Source organism: Ornithodoros turicata, chromosome 3 (assembly GCF_037126465.1).
Source record: "Ornithodoros turicata isolate Travis chromosome 3, ASM3712646v1, whole genome shotgun sequence".
In the NCBI taxonomy this organism is placed as follows: Eukaryota; Metazoa; Arthropoda; class Arachnida; order Ixodida; family Argasidae; genus Ornithodoros; species Ornithodoros turicata.
The window spans coordinates 105892583-105912619 of NC_088203.1; the positions used below are offsets into that span (position 1 = coordinate 105892583).

General features: G+C 44.0%; 1 protein-coding gene across 1 annotated transcript in view; it reads left to right on the plus strand.

Moving 5' to 3' along the window:
• Positions 1 to 20037, plus strand: part of LOC135389106 (prolow-density lipoprotein receptor-related protein 1-like) — a 99745-nt gene that overhangs the window by 53247 nt on the left and 26461 nt on the right. The window contains exons 43-62 of the mRNA XM_064619085.1: positions 1697 to 1825; positions 1916 to 2041; positions 2446 to 2670; positions 2894 to 3046; positions 4407 to 4550; positions 4624 to 4740; positions 6074 to 6202; positions 6807 to 6926; positions 7549 to 7671; positions 9042 to 9173; positions 10209 to 10331; positions 10400 to 10522; positions 10683 to 10891; positions 11689 to 11876; positions 12819 to 13045; positions 13112 to 13300; positions 13833 to 13971; positions 16000 to 16220; positions 17063 to 17194; positions 19389 to 19508. Coding sequence (XP_064475155.1) covers positions 1697 to 1825; positions 1916 to 2041; positions 2446 to 2670; positions 2894 to 3046; positions 4407 to 4550; positions 4624 to 4740; positions 6074 to 6202; positions 6807 to 6926; positions 7549 to 7671; positions 9042 to 9173; positions 10209 to 10331; positions 10400 to 10522; positions 10683 to 10891; positions 11689 to 11876; positions 12819 to 13045; positions 13112 to 13300; positions 13833 to 13971; positions 16000 to 16220; positions 17063 to 17194; positions 19389 to 19508 — 3069 coding nt within the window. The remainder of the gene's footprint in view (positions 1 to 1696; positions 1826 to 1915; positions 2042 to 2445; positions 2671 to 2893; positions 3047 to 4406; positions 4551 to 4623; positions 4741 to 6073; positions 6203 to 6806; positions 6927 to 7548; positions 7672 to 9041; positions 9174 to 10208; positions 10332 to 10399; positions 10523 to 10682; positions 10892 to 11688; positions 11877 to 12818; positions 13046 to 13111; positions 13301 to 13832; positions 13972 to 15999; positions 16221 to 17062; positions 17195 to 19388; positions 19509 to 20037) is intronic.

Below are 20037 nucleotides of genomic sequence, written 5' to 3' on the forward strand. Positions count from 1 at the left end.
CTACTTGTTGACCAATGACAGGTGCAGGCATAGAGTATACTGTAGAAGTGGTTTTTTCCGCGTGGAAAATATTTTCGTGTTTTCGAGCAGAGCTGCTTTGAGGATTGATTCGCGAGAACTTAAATTCGCGACACAGGTTTCCGGGAGTGCTTTGCTCTTGCATATCGTGCCGCCGTCAATACTCGGGCATACTTCTGCACGTACTAAGACATCCGTTGTTCACGTGGATTGCGGCATTCTAGGTCTATTCCTTTCTTCTCCTCACCGAGATAGGAGGAAAGGTCCTGTCAAATGGCCTTTAGGGACCCTGTAGGAGGCCATAGTACTGGCCGTGTGCAAGTTAGCCAGTTTATTTTAGCAGTTCTTATTAATTATCACTCGGGCACTGACCAGTTCGGTTGAGATGTGGTACTATCATTCAAGCTGGTTTTGAGAATGCGGGGAAAGGCATGTTCTGGCTTCGTGGTATAGTGGTATATTGCATGTATAGTGCAAAGCGTTTATAAGAGTAACAAAAGCATGATGAATTTTCATTTCTTTTCATCTTGCCTGATGGGATAAAACAATCTTGTACGCTTGCTTAAACTGCCTACACTACATGGAGTAGAAAGCGTCACGTAGTCGCGGTATAGCGTCGAACGCCGAACGATTTTCGCCCTCATATGGCCAGAGTTATTCGCGGGAACTTAAATTCGCGATTTTGGAGGTGTGCGCGAAAAACGCGAAAAATAATTCTGCGCGAAAAAAACCACTTCTACAGTAATTCGGAGTTTTTTTGGATTGTGCCGAATTACAAAAAAACCCCAGGGCCTGACTTCTTCGGGTCATATTTTTCGGCAATATCGGGAGGTAAATACGGTAGAATCTCGTTTATTCGAAACTGCTTAATTCGAACCTCCGGATAATTCGAACTCTCTTCTGGGTCATATATAAGTCCTGTATTTCCTTCAAAATTGTAACGACGATAGAAGCAATAACGATTTGAATTACTCCAATATAAATGCGTCTTAAAGTGACACCTGTTCCGCGAACGTATAGTACGATTCGAAGTGTGTCGCAACGCATCTGCACGCGCCCCCTGCGCCTATGTCCCCTTCCCGGAGAGAGTCTCCGTTAGTTTGAACTCCGCTCTATTCGAACAAATATCCCGGCCCCCTCGAGTTCGAATTAACGAGAGTCCACTGTGTCGGATTATATTTTGCTTCAATAATTCGAGTCTAATCGGGTTGAGCTGAACTTTATTCACCCCAGTTCTGGATGAATCGGGCTGAATGAGATGTAAATATTCCGTTTATTCGGCATAATACACATGGCACACCGGCGGACACGGAGTATCAATATTTAGTCCATGCATCTAAGAGGCAGCAGGGTCTCAGTTTTTACAGTTTGTAGGAGCATATCTATGCATTTACAACACAGTTTCCAAAGCCCTGTGTTAGATGTAATGACTTCGGATCCCCTTGGCCCAGCAGTTTTCGGGGAAATATCGGATCAAACCCTTTTTTTTTGCTTATTTAAACTGAGGGTAAATATCAGGCATAATCGGCTATAACCCTAAAACGTCAGGCAATATAATTTGGGTCTCAGGTTTTTTGGTTTTACCTGTTTCGTCCCAAAGTTAGCCCCCTGAGTTGGGTGCTGCTGTTCTCCACCCGATTTTTACCCGATATATACTTGACGTGAAAGACATTTTCAGGCACACGAAATCCTTGCATGGTTTTGAATGGTGGCTGTGAGGACAAGTGCGATGTTGCCCAAAACGGCTCTGTCATCTGCGACTGTCTTTCTGGACGCTCGCTGTTGCCAGATGGAAAACGCTGTGGAGGTAAATCCTGTTAGTGGCAGCCAGTGAAAGCTTTAACGCATGTAATTTTGTTCAGCAAGAAGGCATCTAAAAGAGGCTTTTGTTTTTCAGTTAAGTCAGCAAACTGTACAGCCAAAGAGTTTGAATGTGGGGATGGAGCCTGCATTCCAGTTGAACTGACATGTGATGGCATTCAGTCCTGCCCGGATGGAACTGATGAACTGCTCACATATTGTGGTAATTCCCAATTTTATCAGTTTCAGTCTGTTTAACAAAAATAAATTGCGCATGAAAGTTGAAGGACACTTGTAGCTGAGTAAGGTAGCTATAGTATTGGGTCTAGAAAAATTCATGCGAACTCCCAAGCTATAAGAAGAACTTTGTCGAAGACCATATTGTGAGAACTTGAAAACAGCGGCATAGTCCATAATGAGCCTTAAAACAGATATTCAGACAAGCAAATGAACCTTGATGATGAGCGTCCTGGGGCCATTTAATTTAGGTGCAGAAAAAGAAACAAAACGTGAGACGGACGAAGTTTCGAATAAAGTGGTACATGTTTACTGTAGAGATTCCAGAGTTCCTTTGGAGTGGCCTTAAATGGGCAGAAATAACTAAATAAATAAAATGAAATGTTGCAGCAACCCGCTCCTGTCCGGAGGGCTTCTTCCGTTGCCATAACAACCGCTGTGTTCCCGAAAGTCACATATGTGACGGGCTCAATGCATGCGAGGACTACAGTGATGAGCATAATTGTACGTGCCAGGCCGACCAATTCAAGTGCCACAGGGGACCCTGCATTCTGAGCAACTTTGTCTGTGACCGAGAGCCAGAGTGCCCAGATGCCAGTGACGAAATGAACTGCAGTAAGTCATACATATTTGTCACATCACGTTTGGCTAAAAGGGGACTGATGGGGATAGTGTACAGTGGATGTACGATGGAATTTTTCCTTCTCTCCCTTTCATACAATATGATGATGTAGGAGCACAAACACGCAGATGCCTGTTATGTACTCTACATGTAAAGCTCATATTCGTTGAGCATGTTTGTATCGGCATTTCTGATCACTTGACTCTTTATTAACAGCTAAGCCAGATTGCTCAAAACACCCAATGACGTGGCATCCAAATCTACATCTGATCAATTGTGAGCACACAACAGCGTGTATTCATCCCGACTGGATCTGCGACGGTCAGAATGACTGCTGGGATGGATCAGACGAGCAGAATTGTGGACCAAGTAAGTTCTGTTGCACTGCAGAAGGCTGAAGTTACCGTGTTGAATTGTTGTATTGGTGCCATGTTACTATTTCAATTCATAGTTTGTAACAGTGGATTGTGGTGGCATTCCACTCTGATGCTGAGGTGCAAGATTTGATAATACACATTACTCAGAATTACCTTGAATTACTCAGAATCGGAAAATGCCATTGTGAAGGCCAATTTTCCAGAGACCTTGGAAACCTTTGATGTTGCATCTTTCTCTTATTTTCGTGGAGCAGCAGAGTAATTTGCATATCAAGAGTCAGAACAATAGTTTTGAAACCGCAAAAGTTAGCACTCAATGCAACGGCGATCAGTAGCGGAAACTAAATGCGCGAGAAACGAACAAACGACGCTTTCCGACCGAAGTAGCTGCCAGCTGAGTCAATTGACAATGGCTCAAAGGGCCTTCGAGATGCCCGTGTGACAGGGGTATTAGCTTCCTTTCTATCCTACGATCTCGATGGATCACTATTGCACATTCCCAATGCATTTTGTTGTGGAATACCCGTAGCTTATAAATATATTTTGTGAAATAGTGAAGGGTACCAGCCATAGACTGTTTTATGTCCTGGGCGAAATGACGGCTGAGCCCAAAAAGGTCCTCGAAAGATTCTGGAATTTTTGTTTCAAAATTGAATGGGAAACGTGTATGCATTCATGTACGAATCATGCAGACTGTCGTTAATTGAACATTGTCTTAAGCCCGAATCCCATAACAAGCAACACGCGGCAGATACACGCGAGAAGCGACAAAATCGACGTCACTGCCGCCACACGAGCGTCAAAAAAGCTCTGTCGCGGCTGAATATTTCTGCATCTACTCCCAGTAGATATTTGTAGCATGTCGCCGAGTTCGTTGCCTGTTGTTTGACAAAACCAGCTAGATTTGACAGCGTGAAACAAGAACTGAACGCCTGGGCAAGGGAAAGGGTGGAGAGGGCAACCAACAAAAGTAGCAGACGAAGAAGTGGGCGGGGCGTTGGGAACTTCAACCGCAGCGCCACTGCGTTACGGCGAATATTACGTAGCACCTTCATTACAAGTTCTCCTCGTTTTGACGAATGAAATACTATTTTTGGTATATTTATGGCAATTTACAACTTAGCTCGAATAAAATAAGCAATGCTTCTCCAAAAACATAATTTCTCGGCAACGAAATGTCGCTGCTCAAATGGACCAGGAAGTCGCGCCATGACCAGACGCGACAGCGACAAATTCTGCAGCGCATCGCGTGTCGCTTGTTATGGGGTCCGCGCTTTACACTTTCTTTGCTCACAATTTGGATGCCTACGCACATAAAAAAGATAGCTTTGTCTTTTGTGCTTCTGCAACAGCCGCTGCGACACATGTGTCATGCCCTGCAAAGTCCTTCCGGTGCCTCAATGGGCTCTGCATTCCCGAGTCCTGGAAATGCGACAGAGATATGGACTGTGACGATGGTGCAAACGGCACGGTCAGCTCCGACGAAGTGGACTGTCGTGAGTGTGGCCCCCACCATGCATTTTCGTGCCTTTGTATGTATTTGCATCTGACCAGACGATTGTGTTTTAGCATATAAATGTGCCGAGGGTGAGTTCCAATGCAGCAATGGGAAGTGCATCAACTTTGCACAGCGGTGTAACGGACAGCACGACTGTTCCGATGGATCAGATGAAGCACCTGGTTGTCGTAAGTAACGCTGCTTCGCTTTGGGAATCTCGGTGAATTTTGCAGTTTTGAAAGATGTGGTCGTAAATCAGTAGAGCCTGAAGTTTCACGGTTTAATCCGATTCTTCCCCGAATTTGCACCCCGAATTGAAGGTTGCCTCTTTAGGGTGAAACCCGATATTTACCCGGCAAATTGCCCTCACTGAGAAGTCCGTAGGAATGCACACTTAGCTTGTTTGGCAGCAAATGCAGTTACATCACAGTTTGTACCAATCCAGTACAGTTAGTTTGAGTAACTGAGCCCGATTTTTCCCCGAATTTAGCATACTGGAAGTTTTTCCACCCGAATTCGCACGAATTTAGAGCACATGTTTATTTACCCGATTGTTACCCTCCGAATTTAGAAAAAAAAATATTTCCCGAAAACTTCAGGCTCTATAAATCAGCCAGATTGAGAGAACACCAAGGAACTAAACAAGGAAATGTTGCCCCTTGGTGCCTGAGAAAACATGAGGAATTGTTACTACGTAAAAACAGCGCAGAGAAGGGACACAAAGAAGAAACAAGTGCACATACAGAGCGCTGACTAGCCTTCGTGTCCCGTGTCTGCGCTGTTTCTACGTAGTTATGTACCAGCTTGCCCAAATCTCCGCCTTAACTGAGAAATTGTGGGCATCGTGCCGTTCTCGAGGAATGCAGTGTGCTGTATAGATCGGCAAATGTGATACGGCGAGATATTGTGGAAGCCTGCACATTACAGGAGGGAAGTGCCTTATGGCTCTGAGTCTGTCTCATTATAACTTAAAGGGAATTCTGACTGGTAATTGAAATTGACTGAATCTGACTGAAATTCCCACTGTTCCTAAGAAATGGGTGAGAGGGCACACCACATGCGAATGCAACATTAGCTGTTGAGAGAGCGGTTGAGAGACCGCTTATGATTTTGGTTCAGGTTCAAGTAGTGATCGGGCCTTGCTTAGTCCAGGTGGTGTGGGCTCATCTTGACTTTATAATGGGAGGCATGCACATGGCTGTGTGGACACAGGGCCAACATGCAATTGCTTTCCATGAATGTCTTCAGCTCTCTCCCTCTCAGCCTCTAACCCAACTCTTTCTGCTGCTGCCATGGGTGGCTGTGCATTCGTGGCTCTCCAGCACGTTTATTTTATGTGGTTTGGTTACACATTTTTATCCGTAAAACTTCCTTATTCATAGAAACATGTCGACGCCCATTGGTGCACATTTTTTATGATGGGAAAACCAGGCGAAAGAGATTGCAAAACACAACTATTTTTAACATTGTGTAAGTGAAAGATTGGGACATTTTTGTACGTATTTTTAATTTTTTTTCCAGGTGATCGCCCATGTAGCGAAAATGAATTCAAGTGCAACAGCACAGGCCAGTGTGTACCACGCTCATGGATATGCGATGGCGTAGGGGACTGCTTGGACAGTTCAGATGAACATGCTGACCTCAACTGCCGTGAGTTGACTGATGCATTCCTTGTATTGATTAGGGACGTCGCGAATTTCTGAGTAGAACTCGGTGTTTGATCGAAGCTAACATGTTGTTGCTGCCGCCAATAACGAGGGAAGATTTCCGGTCAACACAAATTGTTTCTGTAACATCGCATCAGTATTGTCGTGCAATTTTGATGTTATATGTTACTAACATCCTCCTCTGTTATGTTGCAACAATGCCGCAGGAACAACATATTGCAGAAATGTTACTTTGCAATGTTGATATTGCATTGCTCTGGCCTGCATATGTTACGTTGTAGCAATGTTTCGAAAGCCACATTGCGGAAGCATTGGATTGCAGTGTTGATGTCTCGTTGATATGTGTTATGTAGCAGCAATGATGCAGAACAAAATTCAAGGAATTCTATCTGTATAATGAGTCATGAATATGGGAATAGTTGTAGTTCATAGTTCAACATCAAAGTTGATCTTGTCATAATTCAAACTTACGACAATCGCAACAAAAATCTGTTTCTTCTTGGAGTTTAAATTACTGCGAATCCACTTCATAAACAAACTCTCTTTTTTCTGTAACTTGCACTTTGCTTCCTGTTTTCCCAATGCAGCGGTGGTTAACTGCAAGGACACAGAGTTTAAATGCCTCAACCAGGCCTGTATCCCAGCAAGCTATTACTGCGATGGTGATCAGGACTGTGAAGATGGCTCTGATGAGCCATCTTCCTGTGGTAAGAGCCATTCTCTTCTTCATGCTTCCTCCCTTATGTTTTGCGAGACCTTAAATCTTTGGTTTTCTCTGTTTTAATATGTTCTCATTTTCCTATGGTGATGGAATAGTGACGCGATATACAGTACAGGCCACCTGTAGCTTGATGATCCAAGTAGCGTTGTCACCACACTTATGCCAACACGATGTGCCATCTGCTTATACTTTCATCATTAAATGCGTATACTTTTGTCTCATCGCATTAAAAGGAAATGGCTTGCCGGCTTTAGCATCCACGACGTCCTCTTTTTTTTTCTTTTCCTGAAGAACGGACATTTTTTCATTTTCACGGGGGTTGTGAAATTTATGCGCAGCTTAAAGCATTATGCGCAAATTATTCGTGTAAATGTGGCATATCACAGTGTCATAAGTGCTTTAACTACTTTTTCATGGAACCCATATGGAACCCATTTGGTATGGGAACACACCAAATCCAATACAAGTGTAATTGTGACTGCGCTGCGATTATTCGCTATATGCAGTGAATAATCACTGCAGTGCACCACACATTGATAGTTTGTGTAGAAGATTGCAGATATTTGCACCACTGTAAGGTCTCACTGGCAGTGTTCTTGTACTCCCAGAGAGGCCACCATGCCTGGACGATCAGTTTACGTGCGGAAACAAACGCTGCATCCCACGATATCTAGTCTGCAACAGCAGGGACGACTGTCGCGATGGATCGGATGAACGGCCAGAATTGTGTCGTGAGTATCACACCGTTTCTTCATGCAGCACAGCACGTGCATGCGACATGTCAGGAATGGCCATACTTAAGGCCCCTGGTTTTATGCTGCGGCAAATTCAAAATTCTGCGGAACTGAATTGTAAATTTCGCGATTTTCCCCGGCAAGCAGTCAGCGGCTGCTTGAAATAAGAAACACTTTATTTTCTCGGATAATGTGCGGACGAAAATATTTTATAAAATTACAGATGGAAAGCACTGTTGTGGCTCAGCATTACATACATGATATCTTGATTTCTCCTCTGACAAAGACAGGTCTGTCATCTGCAATCATTTTATACCCGCTGAAAGATCTTTCAGCATCTACAGAGTTTAGTATTCAATTCCCAAATCGAATACCCAATATTCGGGTTTCGGGATATTCGACTGTCCACCGAATACGAACGGAACCTCCTGAAAGCGGGCTCCACCTAACGCTTCCCTGAAGGAGGTGAAGCCTGCTCTACAAAATTGAAGCCCGCTTTACAAAATCGTCCATGCCGCAGGACAAACACAGAGAGATTGTAGTTTAGCTTAAGATACTGTTAGCCCAAGTTTATTGTGCATACTTCGCCTGAAGAAGGAGCGGCGTCCCTCCCGTATACAGTTTAGCGGTAGCAGTGGCGGATTTTGATTTGATATCTGGGAGGTTGCCTTTAAGAAGTGAAGACTTTTAAATAATGGCTACAGTCCAGGAACAAAAAGAGGTGTACATAAAATGTAACTTCTCCAGGGCATATATTGTAAATCCCTTCCTATAAAGTTCCTATAAACTCTGTAGATGCTGAAAGATTTTTCAGCAGGTATAAAATGATTGCAGGCGACAGACCGCATCAGAGGAGAACACAAGATAGCATGTATGTAATGCTGAGCCACAACTGTGCATTGAATCTGTAATTTTATAAAATAGTTTTTGTTCCCACATTATCCAAGAAAATTAAGTGCTTCCTATTTCAAGCAGCTGTTGACTGCTCAACACGGAAAATCGCACAATTCACAAGGTGGTGTCGCGGAATTTTGAATTTGCCACAGCAGAAAGCCGAGGGCCTTAGTAATGCCTCAAAGCTGTGTTTTGCTGTTAAGTGGACACTCCAGGTATCCCATACTCTCTGTTTGGGTGTGCCAAAAGAGCGGCGCATGCTCAACTCAAACAATCACAGCGAGGTGCAGTTTATTGTCAGAGAGCTGATGAAGGAATAAAAGTAAATGTTGCGAGGGTTATGTGAGGGATGGCATTAAGTGTCGTCATCTTTATGAATATATTCATGATGTACGATTCAGTTCGAAGATATTCAACAACCACCCTGGAACTACCACAAATTTGTTGATGCATTTTTCTTTACTGCTCTGCAGATGTGACTACGTCTAAGTCCGAGGGCTGTCCAAATGATGAGTTTCAATGTGATAACAAGGTCTGCATCAACAGCACTCTCACCTGCAACGGAGAAAATGATTGTGGCGACTACTCTGATGAACTTCGCTGTAGTAAGCTTGCACGCTTAATGCTTTTAGCACCTTATGTGTATATTTTGATTTCTGATGGATTATGTGATGCAGTGATAATGAGAGCACTGGTAATTTTAGTTATTATTATTATTATTAAAAACATTGCCTATTGGTAGGACGGAGTACTTACGGTATTTTTTCGGAAAACAACTGGGGGGGGTCAAGCAGTAGGTATTTTTGGATCATTTGGCATGGAATGACCTTACTCATAATGCTACAGGAATAGAACTGTGTTCCCGCACATAGGCGGGCGCCCGTAATGGCAGAAAGGTCGACTAGAGGTTATTGGTGGCCTGTTCTTGGGCGCTGTGGAAGCAGTGTGCACAACTGATGACCGTCGCGCAGCTTTGACCACCCAACCAAAGCAAAGAAGGGAACGATGGTCACTTTCGAACCACGAGAGTTTGTCCTCATCCATGTTGAATATTGTGTGCCAAGGCCGATGGACTACTTGAGTACTCTTTTTATTAGAGAGAGGGTGTAAGAGGCTTCATATACACATAAATATATATATATATATATAAGATCATGTTGTGATGCAACAGCACAGCAGATGACTATGGATAATCCCATTGTTACTCCTTCACAGAACCGTGAACTTTTGCACCCTTTGAAGTATTTCAGGACCCTGGTCAACTATGATATGGACACTCTTTGGAAAATCCATCCACCATTACCTGTTGTGTGGGCGCTCACCCAGTAGTGGGAACCGTAAACAATTTGGAAGTACCAGGTCCTTGGGACTGTGCTAAGAATCACGCACATTGACTATGACGTCATCATAGCACCATATGTAGCACCGGGCTGGGCCAACGTTTGCCCGACTGACGGATTTTGTTGCAAGCCAAGCCATTCGAGTTAGGGCGTCTTGACGGGGTGGAGGCGACGAGCTGCTCGTGGAACCACTGTGTTCCGCAAAACACAGTTTAAGAACTTATGCCTTTGAAGCTTTCATCCTTTGCTGTTAAAGCATTACCTACACGTATGTCTCCTTCCTTTTTTTCCTAAATAAAGACATCGACGAGTGCGTGGAATCACCCCACCTATGTGCTCACATCTGTCAAGATCTTCCCATTGGTTACAACTGCAGCTGCCGACCAGGGTTCGAGCCAAAGCAGGACGGGCATGTCTGCGAAGGTGAGACAGATATGCAGGATGAGTGAGACTATGGAAAAAAATAATGCGCTCATGTATTTCACCCGCAGATGTGGACGAGTGCAAACGTGAATTTCCCTGCACGCATTATTGCAGAAACACTTACGGCTCCTATGTGTGCACGTGTGCGGATGGCTACGTTTCAGTGGACAGTGGCCATACCTGCAAAGCTCGTAAGTATACCACATATGTAGCATTCAAGTACAACATCGAAAGCGAATGTGATGCAAAGGAACTGTTTGAACGAGCATCATTTTTTTCATAAGCTCAAGATAGACTTAAAGAAAAGAAGAAGAGACTGAGATTCATTATGTGTGGCTTATTTCTCAACAGCGGAACGTCCCTCCATTTTGCTATCGAATCGTTACTACATCCGGGAGATTGATTTGCACGGACAAAAATCCGACATCTTGGCTCACAACCTCACCAACTCAGTGGCTCTAGACTTTGACTCTCTGGAAAATTGCATCTACTGGTCCGAGGTGACTGCCATTGGGTCCACCATCAAAAGGCTGTGCTTCAATGACACACAGCAGCAGCAAGTATGTTCTCATGACCACCTACCTCTTCTGAACCATACTGAACCATCATGTGCTACCTTTTTTTTCTTCTAAAGTTACTTGTTTGTTAAGTTGTTTAAAGTTAAAGTTTGAAGAACACACGTTTACATTAGAAAATCTTCGAGTTCTGGATAGCTTAACCAACTTACAGTGTACAGGGTGTTACCCTATAAAAGTCTACCCGTGCCGCCATGCCGTATTCGCCAATTACTCAATGCAGGTGGCACATTGCGTGATCTTTATATAAAGCTCATAAGGACATTTAATTTTGGTAAATTTCAAAGTGATTGAGTGCCGCAGCACGAAGTTATAACTCAAAACGTGCAATTCTCATAGCCAAAACAACCAAGATGGTGGCGTTGAGAAGAGCACTTGACATGCTGGTCCCCACACGACAACGTGGTGCATATCCTGCCAGGCGGATGGAACTGCAGTTTTCATTTCGCTTTCGTGTAACTGTCGTATTTTGCTCAGAAGTAAGCAACGTGAGGAACGAAAAATGCCGACGCATACTCAGCAGACGACACCCAAAAGGGATGTCGTCTGCTAACTGAGAGGCGCCATCTTGGCTGTTTTGACTACAGAAACCTCACGTTTTGCGCTATAACTTTGCGTTACGATACTCGATCACATCGATATTAACCATGATGGAATGTCCTTATGAGGTTTATACGTAGGCAACACATTGTACCGCCTGCATTGAGTAATTAGCGAGCACGGCATGCCGGCGAGGGTAGACTTTTATAGGGTAACACCCTGTATATTACTTCCTTTTGTAGGTACTCCACTCAACAACTGTTCAAAACCCTGATGGCTTGGCAGTCGACTGGGTGGGACGTAATCTTTATTGGTGCGACAAAGGCAAGGACACCATTGAGGTGTCACGGCTGGACGGAACATTCCGCAAAGTTCTCATCCGAACAGGACTTGAAGAACCACGTGCCATAGTCGTTGATCCTTATGATGGGTAAGCTACAACATCTTTATCATACATTGAACCCGAGCTGAATTCAATTAATCCATTCATTAAAACCTAAGACCATCATCATTTTCGTCAAATAACAACCAGTCAACCTCTAATTGGTTGTAGGAGAGGTTGTGGGGATTTGCACTGGGATAAGTAGCACATTGCACATCAGGGGGCCTCAGGACTTGGCACACTTGTAGCTGCCCTCGCCCCCTTTAGTAAAAGAGGAGAGTGCGGGAAGTTGGGACAGTTGTGGAGGCAGTGCTAGAGTGTGGCTGGGGCAAAAGGTACAAACAAACAATCATGTTCTATTAGCAAGCGCCTCTGCATTTATGTCCTCTGGGTTGCGGCTGTGGGCCAGACAGTTTGGGGTGTGGATTCCTGTGGGATTCGAGAAGAAAATCTAACAAATTGGCATCCAATGTGTATATGAATGTGTATGTGGTGTGCAGCTGTAATCAATGAGTAGCGATCAAAAATAAAAAAATTGGGAACCCCTGAAGAAAGAAACCTATAATGTGAGCAACCTAGCCTGCTCTGTTGGCGCAACGAAAAGCTGCTGCTGCGCAAACAAAGTTTCTGTTTTCCTGCACATTGTGAATATTCGTAACATTCACTTTCAGATGGAATTTCAGGAACAGATGCAAGCAGATGTTTTAAATTTTAGTAGTAGTAGCTAGTAGTAGTGGTAGTAGTAGTGACAGCATTTTTAACTTTTTATTAGAAAGATGAAGACTAACTTGGCAAATCTGTCTAGAAATTCTAAAATTGATTGAACCTCGCAATCCAGCAGGTTCAACTGCAAACCTGAGATTCGCAAACAGTTCCTTGTGAGAGTCTCCGAGGCATTATCCTTGCCTTCTGTGCCTCTGGGTGTTCTGGCTTGCATAACATCACTCGAGTCTCACTGCAGCTTAATACATGTAACACTATTGTCTCTAGTTTCATGTATTGGACAGACTGGGGTGAGCACCCGTACATCGGAAAAGCAGAGATGGACGGCACCGGGGCTCGCATCTTGATCAACGAGTCTGTGGAGTCTCTGGGTTGGCCCAATGCCCTGGCTTTGGATATTGTCACGCAGCATATCTTCTGGGCAGATGCCAAGTACGATTACATTGCCATGGCTGACTTGGACGGGGAGCATGTGCGCATCCTGGCTCGTGACGGTCAGTGAGTTCTCTCCATTCTGTCACCCGTTTCTTTGAGTGACGTCGTGCGTTTTGGTGTGACAGGTCCGTCTTTCCCCTTGCACCATGTGTTTGCAATGACTGTATTTGAGGACCAGCTGTATTGGACAGATTGGGAGAGCAAGAGCGTACTGCGCTGCCACAAGAACCACTGCAACAACATAACCACAGTGGTGCGCACGTCCATTCGGCCCATGGATCTGCAAGTCCATCACCCCCTGCGTCAGCGGATATGTATGTCCTTCCCTCGTTTGCCTCTCTTGCAAGTGACCTGCTCTATGAGGAATCTCTATGGTAACATTAAAAACGATACCAAACTGACGGTGCTGACGCAAGTTCTGTGTAAAGCCTTATGTTGTAGGGTTAAACCTGATGAAAACCAAAGCACAGGTGAACATTAAGTCGTTGACCTTCTGTACTACCCATTGCCATCTCATGGTTGTCTGAAATCTGTTCCTTCACATGATATCACCTGGTTTTACGCTGTCTAATAATTCGTGGCATAAAAATTTGGCTTAGAAGGACCCCCAACATCAAGGCCCCCCCCGAGAGCTCTTGTCTGACCTTGTTGCCCCCCACGGAAAAGAATCGCGAGATAAGAATGGCTTTTCGCAAGCTAACGTATGCACAACGTATGCGCATGTCGCGCGTGTATGATTTATATTCTCAACTCTTGAATCGGAAGACCTGCCATTGCAGTGTAGATATTGATCATGCGAGTGTTGAGGCAAACAAAGCGAATTATAATTTGTTACGTACTCTTCAGTACCCGGCAACATGTGTGAAAATGGAGGCGGGTGTTCCACGCTCTGTCTGCTGAAAGCCGGTGGAGAGTCGACGTGTGCCTGTCCTGAGAACTACGTTCTGCAGAATGATGGGGTCTCCTGTGAAAACAACTGCAGCAGGTATGCTCAGTGTAATACAATTGCCTTAGTTTGATATATAGAATTGTTTGGCATTTACAGCACAACTTACTCAATAGCAACATAGATCTGAGGAAACAATTCAGAGAAACATGCACAGTGATTCCACTCCTGCGCAAAATCATTTTGTCCCAAATGAGATTCACTGCACCATCCTGATAAAAATCCGCAATATTGTGCCAAACTGCTCCAAAACTAGCGTCAAGAAAGAGTTTCTTATCGCAGGTGGGGGTTGCAGAGCACTGGAAAATAAAGTCCCAAAATGGAGCATTCCTTTTGCAACAACACTTCACATTATTTGGTTGCAACTACAAGGACACGTACATTCGTCAATTTATTATGCGTAGCTTCGTTCCGCCAGAAAATTGGGAAATTCGCATGAAGCGTTTCCAGCTTGCATCCCATTGTAGTGCAAGTTTTCTTTTTTTTTTTTTTCATTGCCAAGGTAGGCATTCTAACCAAGCATGAGCACACGCTGATGCGAAACTTTGTCGCACGCAGCAGCATCCCACAAACTCATCTCACTTCATCATTACTAGAGCTGGGATTAGTTGGACAAAAAAAATACTAAAATCGGGACGAAAGTGGGACAGGAAACGCCGAAAAATCGGGACACTTTCCGGGACAGCATACCCGAGTATGTCCAAGCTGCTTTTATTAGCTTTAGATTATTTTAACTTGTCTCGCATCACTGAAACTGACCGATTCTCATGCGTTGAAGGGTGTGGTCAGGAACATTTCAAGCGTCTTTTTTGTTCTGCCTTTTCTCCGTAAACAGATTCTGAAAGTCTGAGAACGATCGCTCCACTTCTATAGAGACGAGAGGCAAAAACCAGAGTGCTCGTTTTGCATCCAAGTCGTAATCGCCATTTATGATAGAGCTCGTGAAAGGGAATGTTGGCACACTCAAGTGCTTCTGAGAGGTCATCGTTGAATGCCCGCTGTCAAACCTGGAGACTTTGTTCCTTTTGAAAAGTGTCCTGCAGGTCTACCTGTTTCCCTGACTCGCTTGCTTTCTCTTGTGAAGTTGTGAATCCTCATGCTCTTGAATCTTGTTTCAATCGTACCATCCATTGTTGAGGTGACTCAGGAGCCTCATATGATATCCGCATCCCACAGATTTCTTGTCTTCCATTCCGATGCCTTCGTTTTCCCAGTCCTTCAAGCAAGTTCTAATAGGTGTCATACTGCCTGTTGTCCTCCGTTAGCACATGTGCAAGCACAGTGAAAGCTTCCTGTTAAAAAAATGTAAAGAAGAGAGAGACACACACAGAACACACTGGCGACACAGCTTTGGCACTGGCTTTTCGTACAGCAGTTGCCAGCACATGTGCCCGAAATTCCGATGTTGTAAGAGAGATGGCAAAAAATGCAGCTCTCGCTCCTTGTCCATGTGAGAGTATTGCTAACCAGTAAAAAACACATTGTCTACAGGCATGTCTGCTAAATAACGTGACAACCGGGACAGTCTGCAATGTTCCGGGACAGTCGGCACAAATTTGGGACAATTTAGGACAACGAAGTTGATGAAAACGAGATGCAAATATTAATATATTGAGTGTTAAATCTAGTATTTATTGTTTATATATAGGGCCTGACTTTTTCGGGTTTTATTTTTGGCCAAATTCGGGGGGTAAATATCGGGTGATATTTTTCATTTGAAAATTCGGGTGTATTCGGGTTAAATCCCGTTACGGCATATTCTGTCGTCAGGAATTCGGGTGCATTCGGGTGATTTTTTTTTATATATAAAAATTTGTCTTAACATAGAACTAATGTTTAGCAATGTTATTAAACTTTATTTTAATGCACGCTTATGAGTGTGCCACGCGACCCGGATGTTTTCGGGTAGATTCGGGTTAAACCCGAATTTTACAGATTTCGTTCGGGGGGTAAATATCGGGCAAATACGGGTTTAACCCTAAAAAGTCGGGCCCTATTTATATATAAACTTGCTCAAAAGTTTCCCGTATAAAGCATAACAGTTATTTTTGTTTGTAAATAACCCAGGTCTCACTTTGTGTGCGAACATACCTACAAGTGCATCCCATCGTGGTGGCGTTGCGACACCCAAGACGACTGCGGGGATGGCTCGGATGAGCCCCCCTCGTGTCCCCCTTTCCACTGCAGTCCTGGGCAGTTCCAGTGTCGAGACGGATTCTGCATCCAACCCAGCCAATTGTGCGACAGTCGTATGCAGTGTGCTGATGGCGACGACGAACATGACTGTGGTTAGTTCTGCTGTTTTAGTCTTCATGTCCAGGGCGTACAAAGACAAAGTGTTAACATGGTTGGACATGTTTTCCTCCTTAATTTGTATGGGGAAAGCCCAATGGAACCTATCCCATTGAGCGTGGGTCTCCAGCCAAAAATCACGAGCCGGAACCAGTTAGGGATCATGCTGGTTCCGAAGGGTTCTTGTGGGTTTGAACTGGTTCCAGCTTACCACAGGAGACCAGCCGAGGTGATCTATGCAGGAAATCTAACCAGCTGAGATGGTTCCAGCAGAACTGGAGTTCATGTACAATTGGTTTAGGCTGGATAATGCCCAGCTGAAAGGGCTCAAGCTTGATCCGTCAAAGCTGGTTTCAGGTGGATCCACCTGAGCTGGTCTATGCTGGGATTCGATAAGCCAGCTTAGATGGAACTACTTGAGCTTCCAAATGGTTCCAGCTTGTGATTTTCGACTGGGTCATGAAGCAAGCTGTGTAGCTTCAGAAAGACATTTCTGCAAGCTTTTTTCGGATGGACAAGTATTTGTTTGATATCCACAATCCTCATAATGAAACACAAACAGAACTTGGTTGTGCTTTTAGCGGGTCAGTGTACGTATTCGAGTGAGGCGAGCGATTTTTGAACAGTATTGCCCATAGAGACGGACATGCTCATAAATTAGATTGTCCCAGCCATGTTACGAGGATACCCTGGAATATAACCGCAAAAATTAAGGCAACGTATGTCACAATTTAATTATCCCAGTTGTGCGCTAACAACTGAGAGCTTTATCTTTGGTGGCTACAGTGTTTATACTGGTTAAACTTTGTCAGTTAATCACAATGTTCTTGGCTTGTAGATAAGTACACCTGCTTACCAAGCCAGTTCAAGTGTCCAAGGAATGCCACTTTCCAGTCCTACTGCATCCCTATTACAAGCCGCTGCGATGGCCATGTGGACTGCAGTACTGGAGAGGATGAGCAGGATTGTCGTAAGTAGGAAAAATAGACAGCATATGCCGTAGGGTGTGGCCTTTTAAAGATGAAATGCCTTTCCCACATTTGGGAGAAAAAAATCAGGTGCCATTTTTAAACCTGTACTTTGTGAAACCTGGTGCTGATACATTGGGAGTTACCAGGTTATTTCTACTTTCTGTGCAGCAAGCGGCCCTTAATTAAAGTGCACACTTTGGTCAAATGTGCATACTTCTGGATTTTTGTGATATGCCCCATCTTATACAGTCAAACTCCTTTATAGCGAACACCTTTTTAACGAAAATACCACTACAGCAAATTTTTTTGCAGTCCCGCTGGAGCCCTATAGGTCCAATTATGGACATCCTTTTTAACGAAAATACCTTTACTGCAAATTTTTTTGCTGTCCCCTGAGTTTCGTTGTAAAGGAGTTTGACTGTACAGTCAAACTCCTTTATAGCGAACACCTTTTTAACGAAACTACCACTACAGCAAATTTTTTTGCAGTCCCGCTGGAGCCCTATAGGTCCAATAATGGACATCCTTTTTAACGAAAATACCTTTACTGCAAATTTTTTTTACTGTCCCCTGAGTTTCATTGTAAAGGAGTTTGACTGTATAATATCAAAGGTGCTTTGCATACTTCGTTGCTGCACTCAAACAATATTTACGACAGACACACACTAACAGACAGTGCAGATTATACTAGTACTAGCTAGTGCAACTGACACGTAACGCAGTCGAATCCGCATACAGTGGCTGTCCGATTTTCTGGTGTCTGCGGGGATTGCGCAAAAGTCTGAATAATCGATCAGCCCTAAAAAACAAATTTCACTCCAAAGGTGACTAGTGGGCTGGAAAAATTTACTGATGCTTTCCTGACGGACTTCCAGCTCTGCCTGATAACATCAGCTTCTATTTCCCGAAGCGACATTTCATCACTGTAAACAGAGGGAGGTACTGCCATCGTCACCATACTGCAAGTCGGCTTCACCTAACGGTTGTGTGCTTTAGGTGAAGCTCGCTTTGCAGCACTGTCACGCGACCCCAAACGTGGTGGACGCAAAGGCAATGGGACAGACCTCTTCTACTCGGAGTAATGGAAAATGAAAAGCCCCCTTGTTCTCGTTTTGGCTCTTTCCTCCCATCCTCCTCCCCGAGGGTGCGAGATTGCCAGCCACGAGTGTTCTGGAGAAGCCGCCTTTCAGGGACTCGATGTTCAGTATATCGGGTGTTCCGAGGCTCGAAAGTTCGATAAAACCATATTTCTGCGCTATACTTTTACATGTGATTTTCGAGGGGATATTTTGAATGTTCGATATAGGCAATAATTCGAAATATACAGGTTCGATGCATGCGGGTTCGACTGTACAACATGATACGGGATGGGAATTGGGGAGAAACTGGGTTTAACCGGGATTGATTCTAAACTGATTCGGGAGGGAATAAGTGGGGGGAAAAGTCTGATCCTATTCACTTGAAACTTCACGTGAACGAACTTCAAAGGGTATCGGGAAAGAGTTCATTTGAGTGAAAGTTCGCTAGCAGCAAAGTTGTCGACAATTAAAATAAAAACGGGTGTTTAAATGACATTCAAAGACATTTAGGCTGTAATTATAGCATTGAAAATGCTCCATAGGGCACTGAGGGGATGGCAGGTTAGGTCAGGTTAGTTTGGGCACGCTAGATGAAGTCATGCCTCTCTATGGCCAACATGAACCAAGAAAAAAGTAACGCACGTTCGTTGCTGCACCATAGCTTGCGTTTTTTGCATGTGTCTTCAAACTTTGACATGTTCTAGGGATCAAGTACATGCTGTTTTGAGAACCTCCCTTTCATTGTATTGAGATGCCCTCTTAAAACTATTTCGTTCTAGCGGGGGTTAAATGCATTGTTCACTATGGCAGCCTGACTGGGAATGTCAATTTTATTTTGTTATATCACGAAATTCATTGTACTGCGTTTCGTCGTTATGACGTTTGACTGTACAGCCAAATAGTATTCTTTGCTTAGCGGAAAAGTGTCAGAAGTGGTTTATAGCAATGCATGCCACACTAATAAAGCATTCAGCATTACTTTTGTTGGAAACTTGCAAACGTGATGTCCCTTTCGTATACCTCAGGCATAGGTTAGTGAAAAGGACTGCTTGCTCTGCACTGTGCCTGCCTAGTGAAAGAAAAAAAAAAAAAAGAAGCCATTTATCGATTTCAGCCCCCAAGATGTGCCCCAGCAACCAGTTCAAGTGCGATAATTCTCGCTGCATTCCTGACGTCTGGATGTGCGACGGAGATAATGACTGTTCCGATGGATCAGACGAGCCATCAAATTGCCGTAAGTTCAAATTTTGTAATCTCAAGTTTCGCCTTTGGGCACTCCGAGAAAGTGTGTTCGACAGCTTGAGCTAGCATTCAGAGTGTGTATGTATGTGTGTGTCAGCAGCACACAACTGCAACCACGCTAGTTTCCTATGCTCAATTGTTGCAAGTTGATACTTTTACAGGCCTTTATACTGTGATGTAATATTTGAAATGCAATTCAATATTCGAAGGGCAATTTGCAGATACAGTCAAACCTCGCTTTACGAACACCCTTCGTTTCTCAGAAAATCGTTCGTAAATCGAGGTATTCGTAAATCGAGGTCCGAGGAGTGCGGTGCACAAATACCTCACAAAAACACGAGAAATTGATTTGAATAAGTTTTATTTTTGAAAATACTGCGTAATTGTGCTTTGCACCATACTTTCGGCAGGGTCTATCCTGTTTAGAAGAGATGACAGAAGTCTGACACTTGACTCATCTACCCGGTCCTCAAAGTACCATATCGCGCGCGAATGAGATTGTTTCAAACGGCAAATATTAC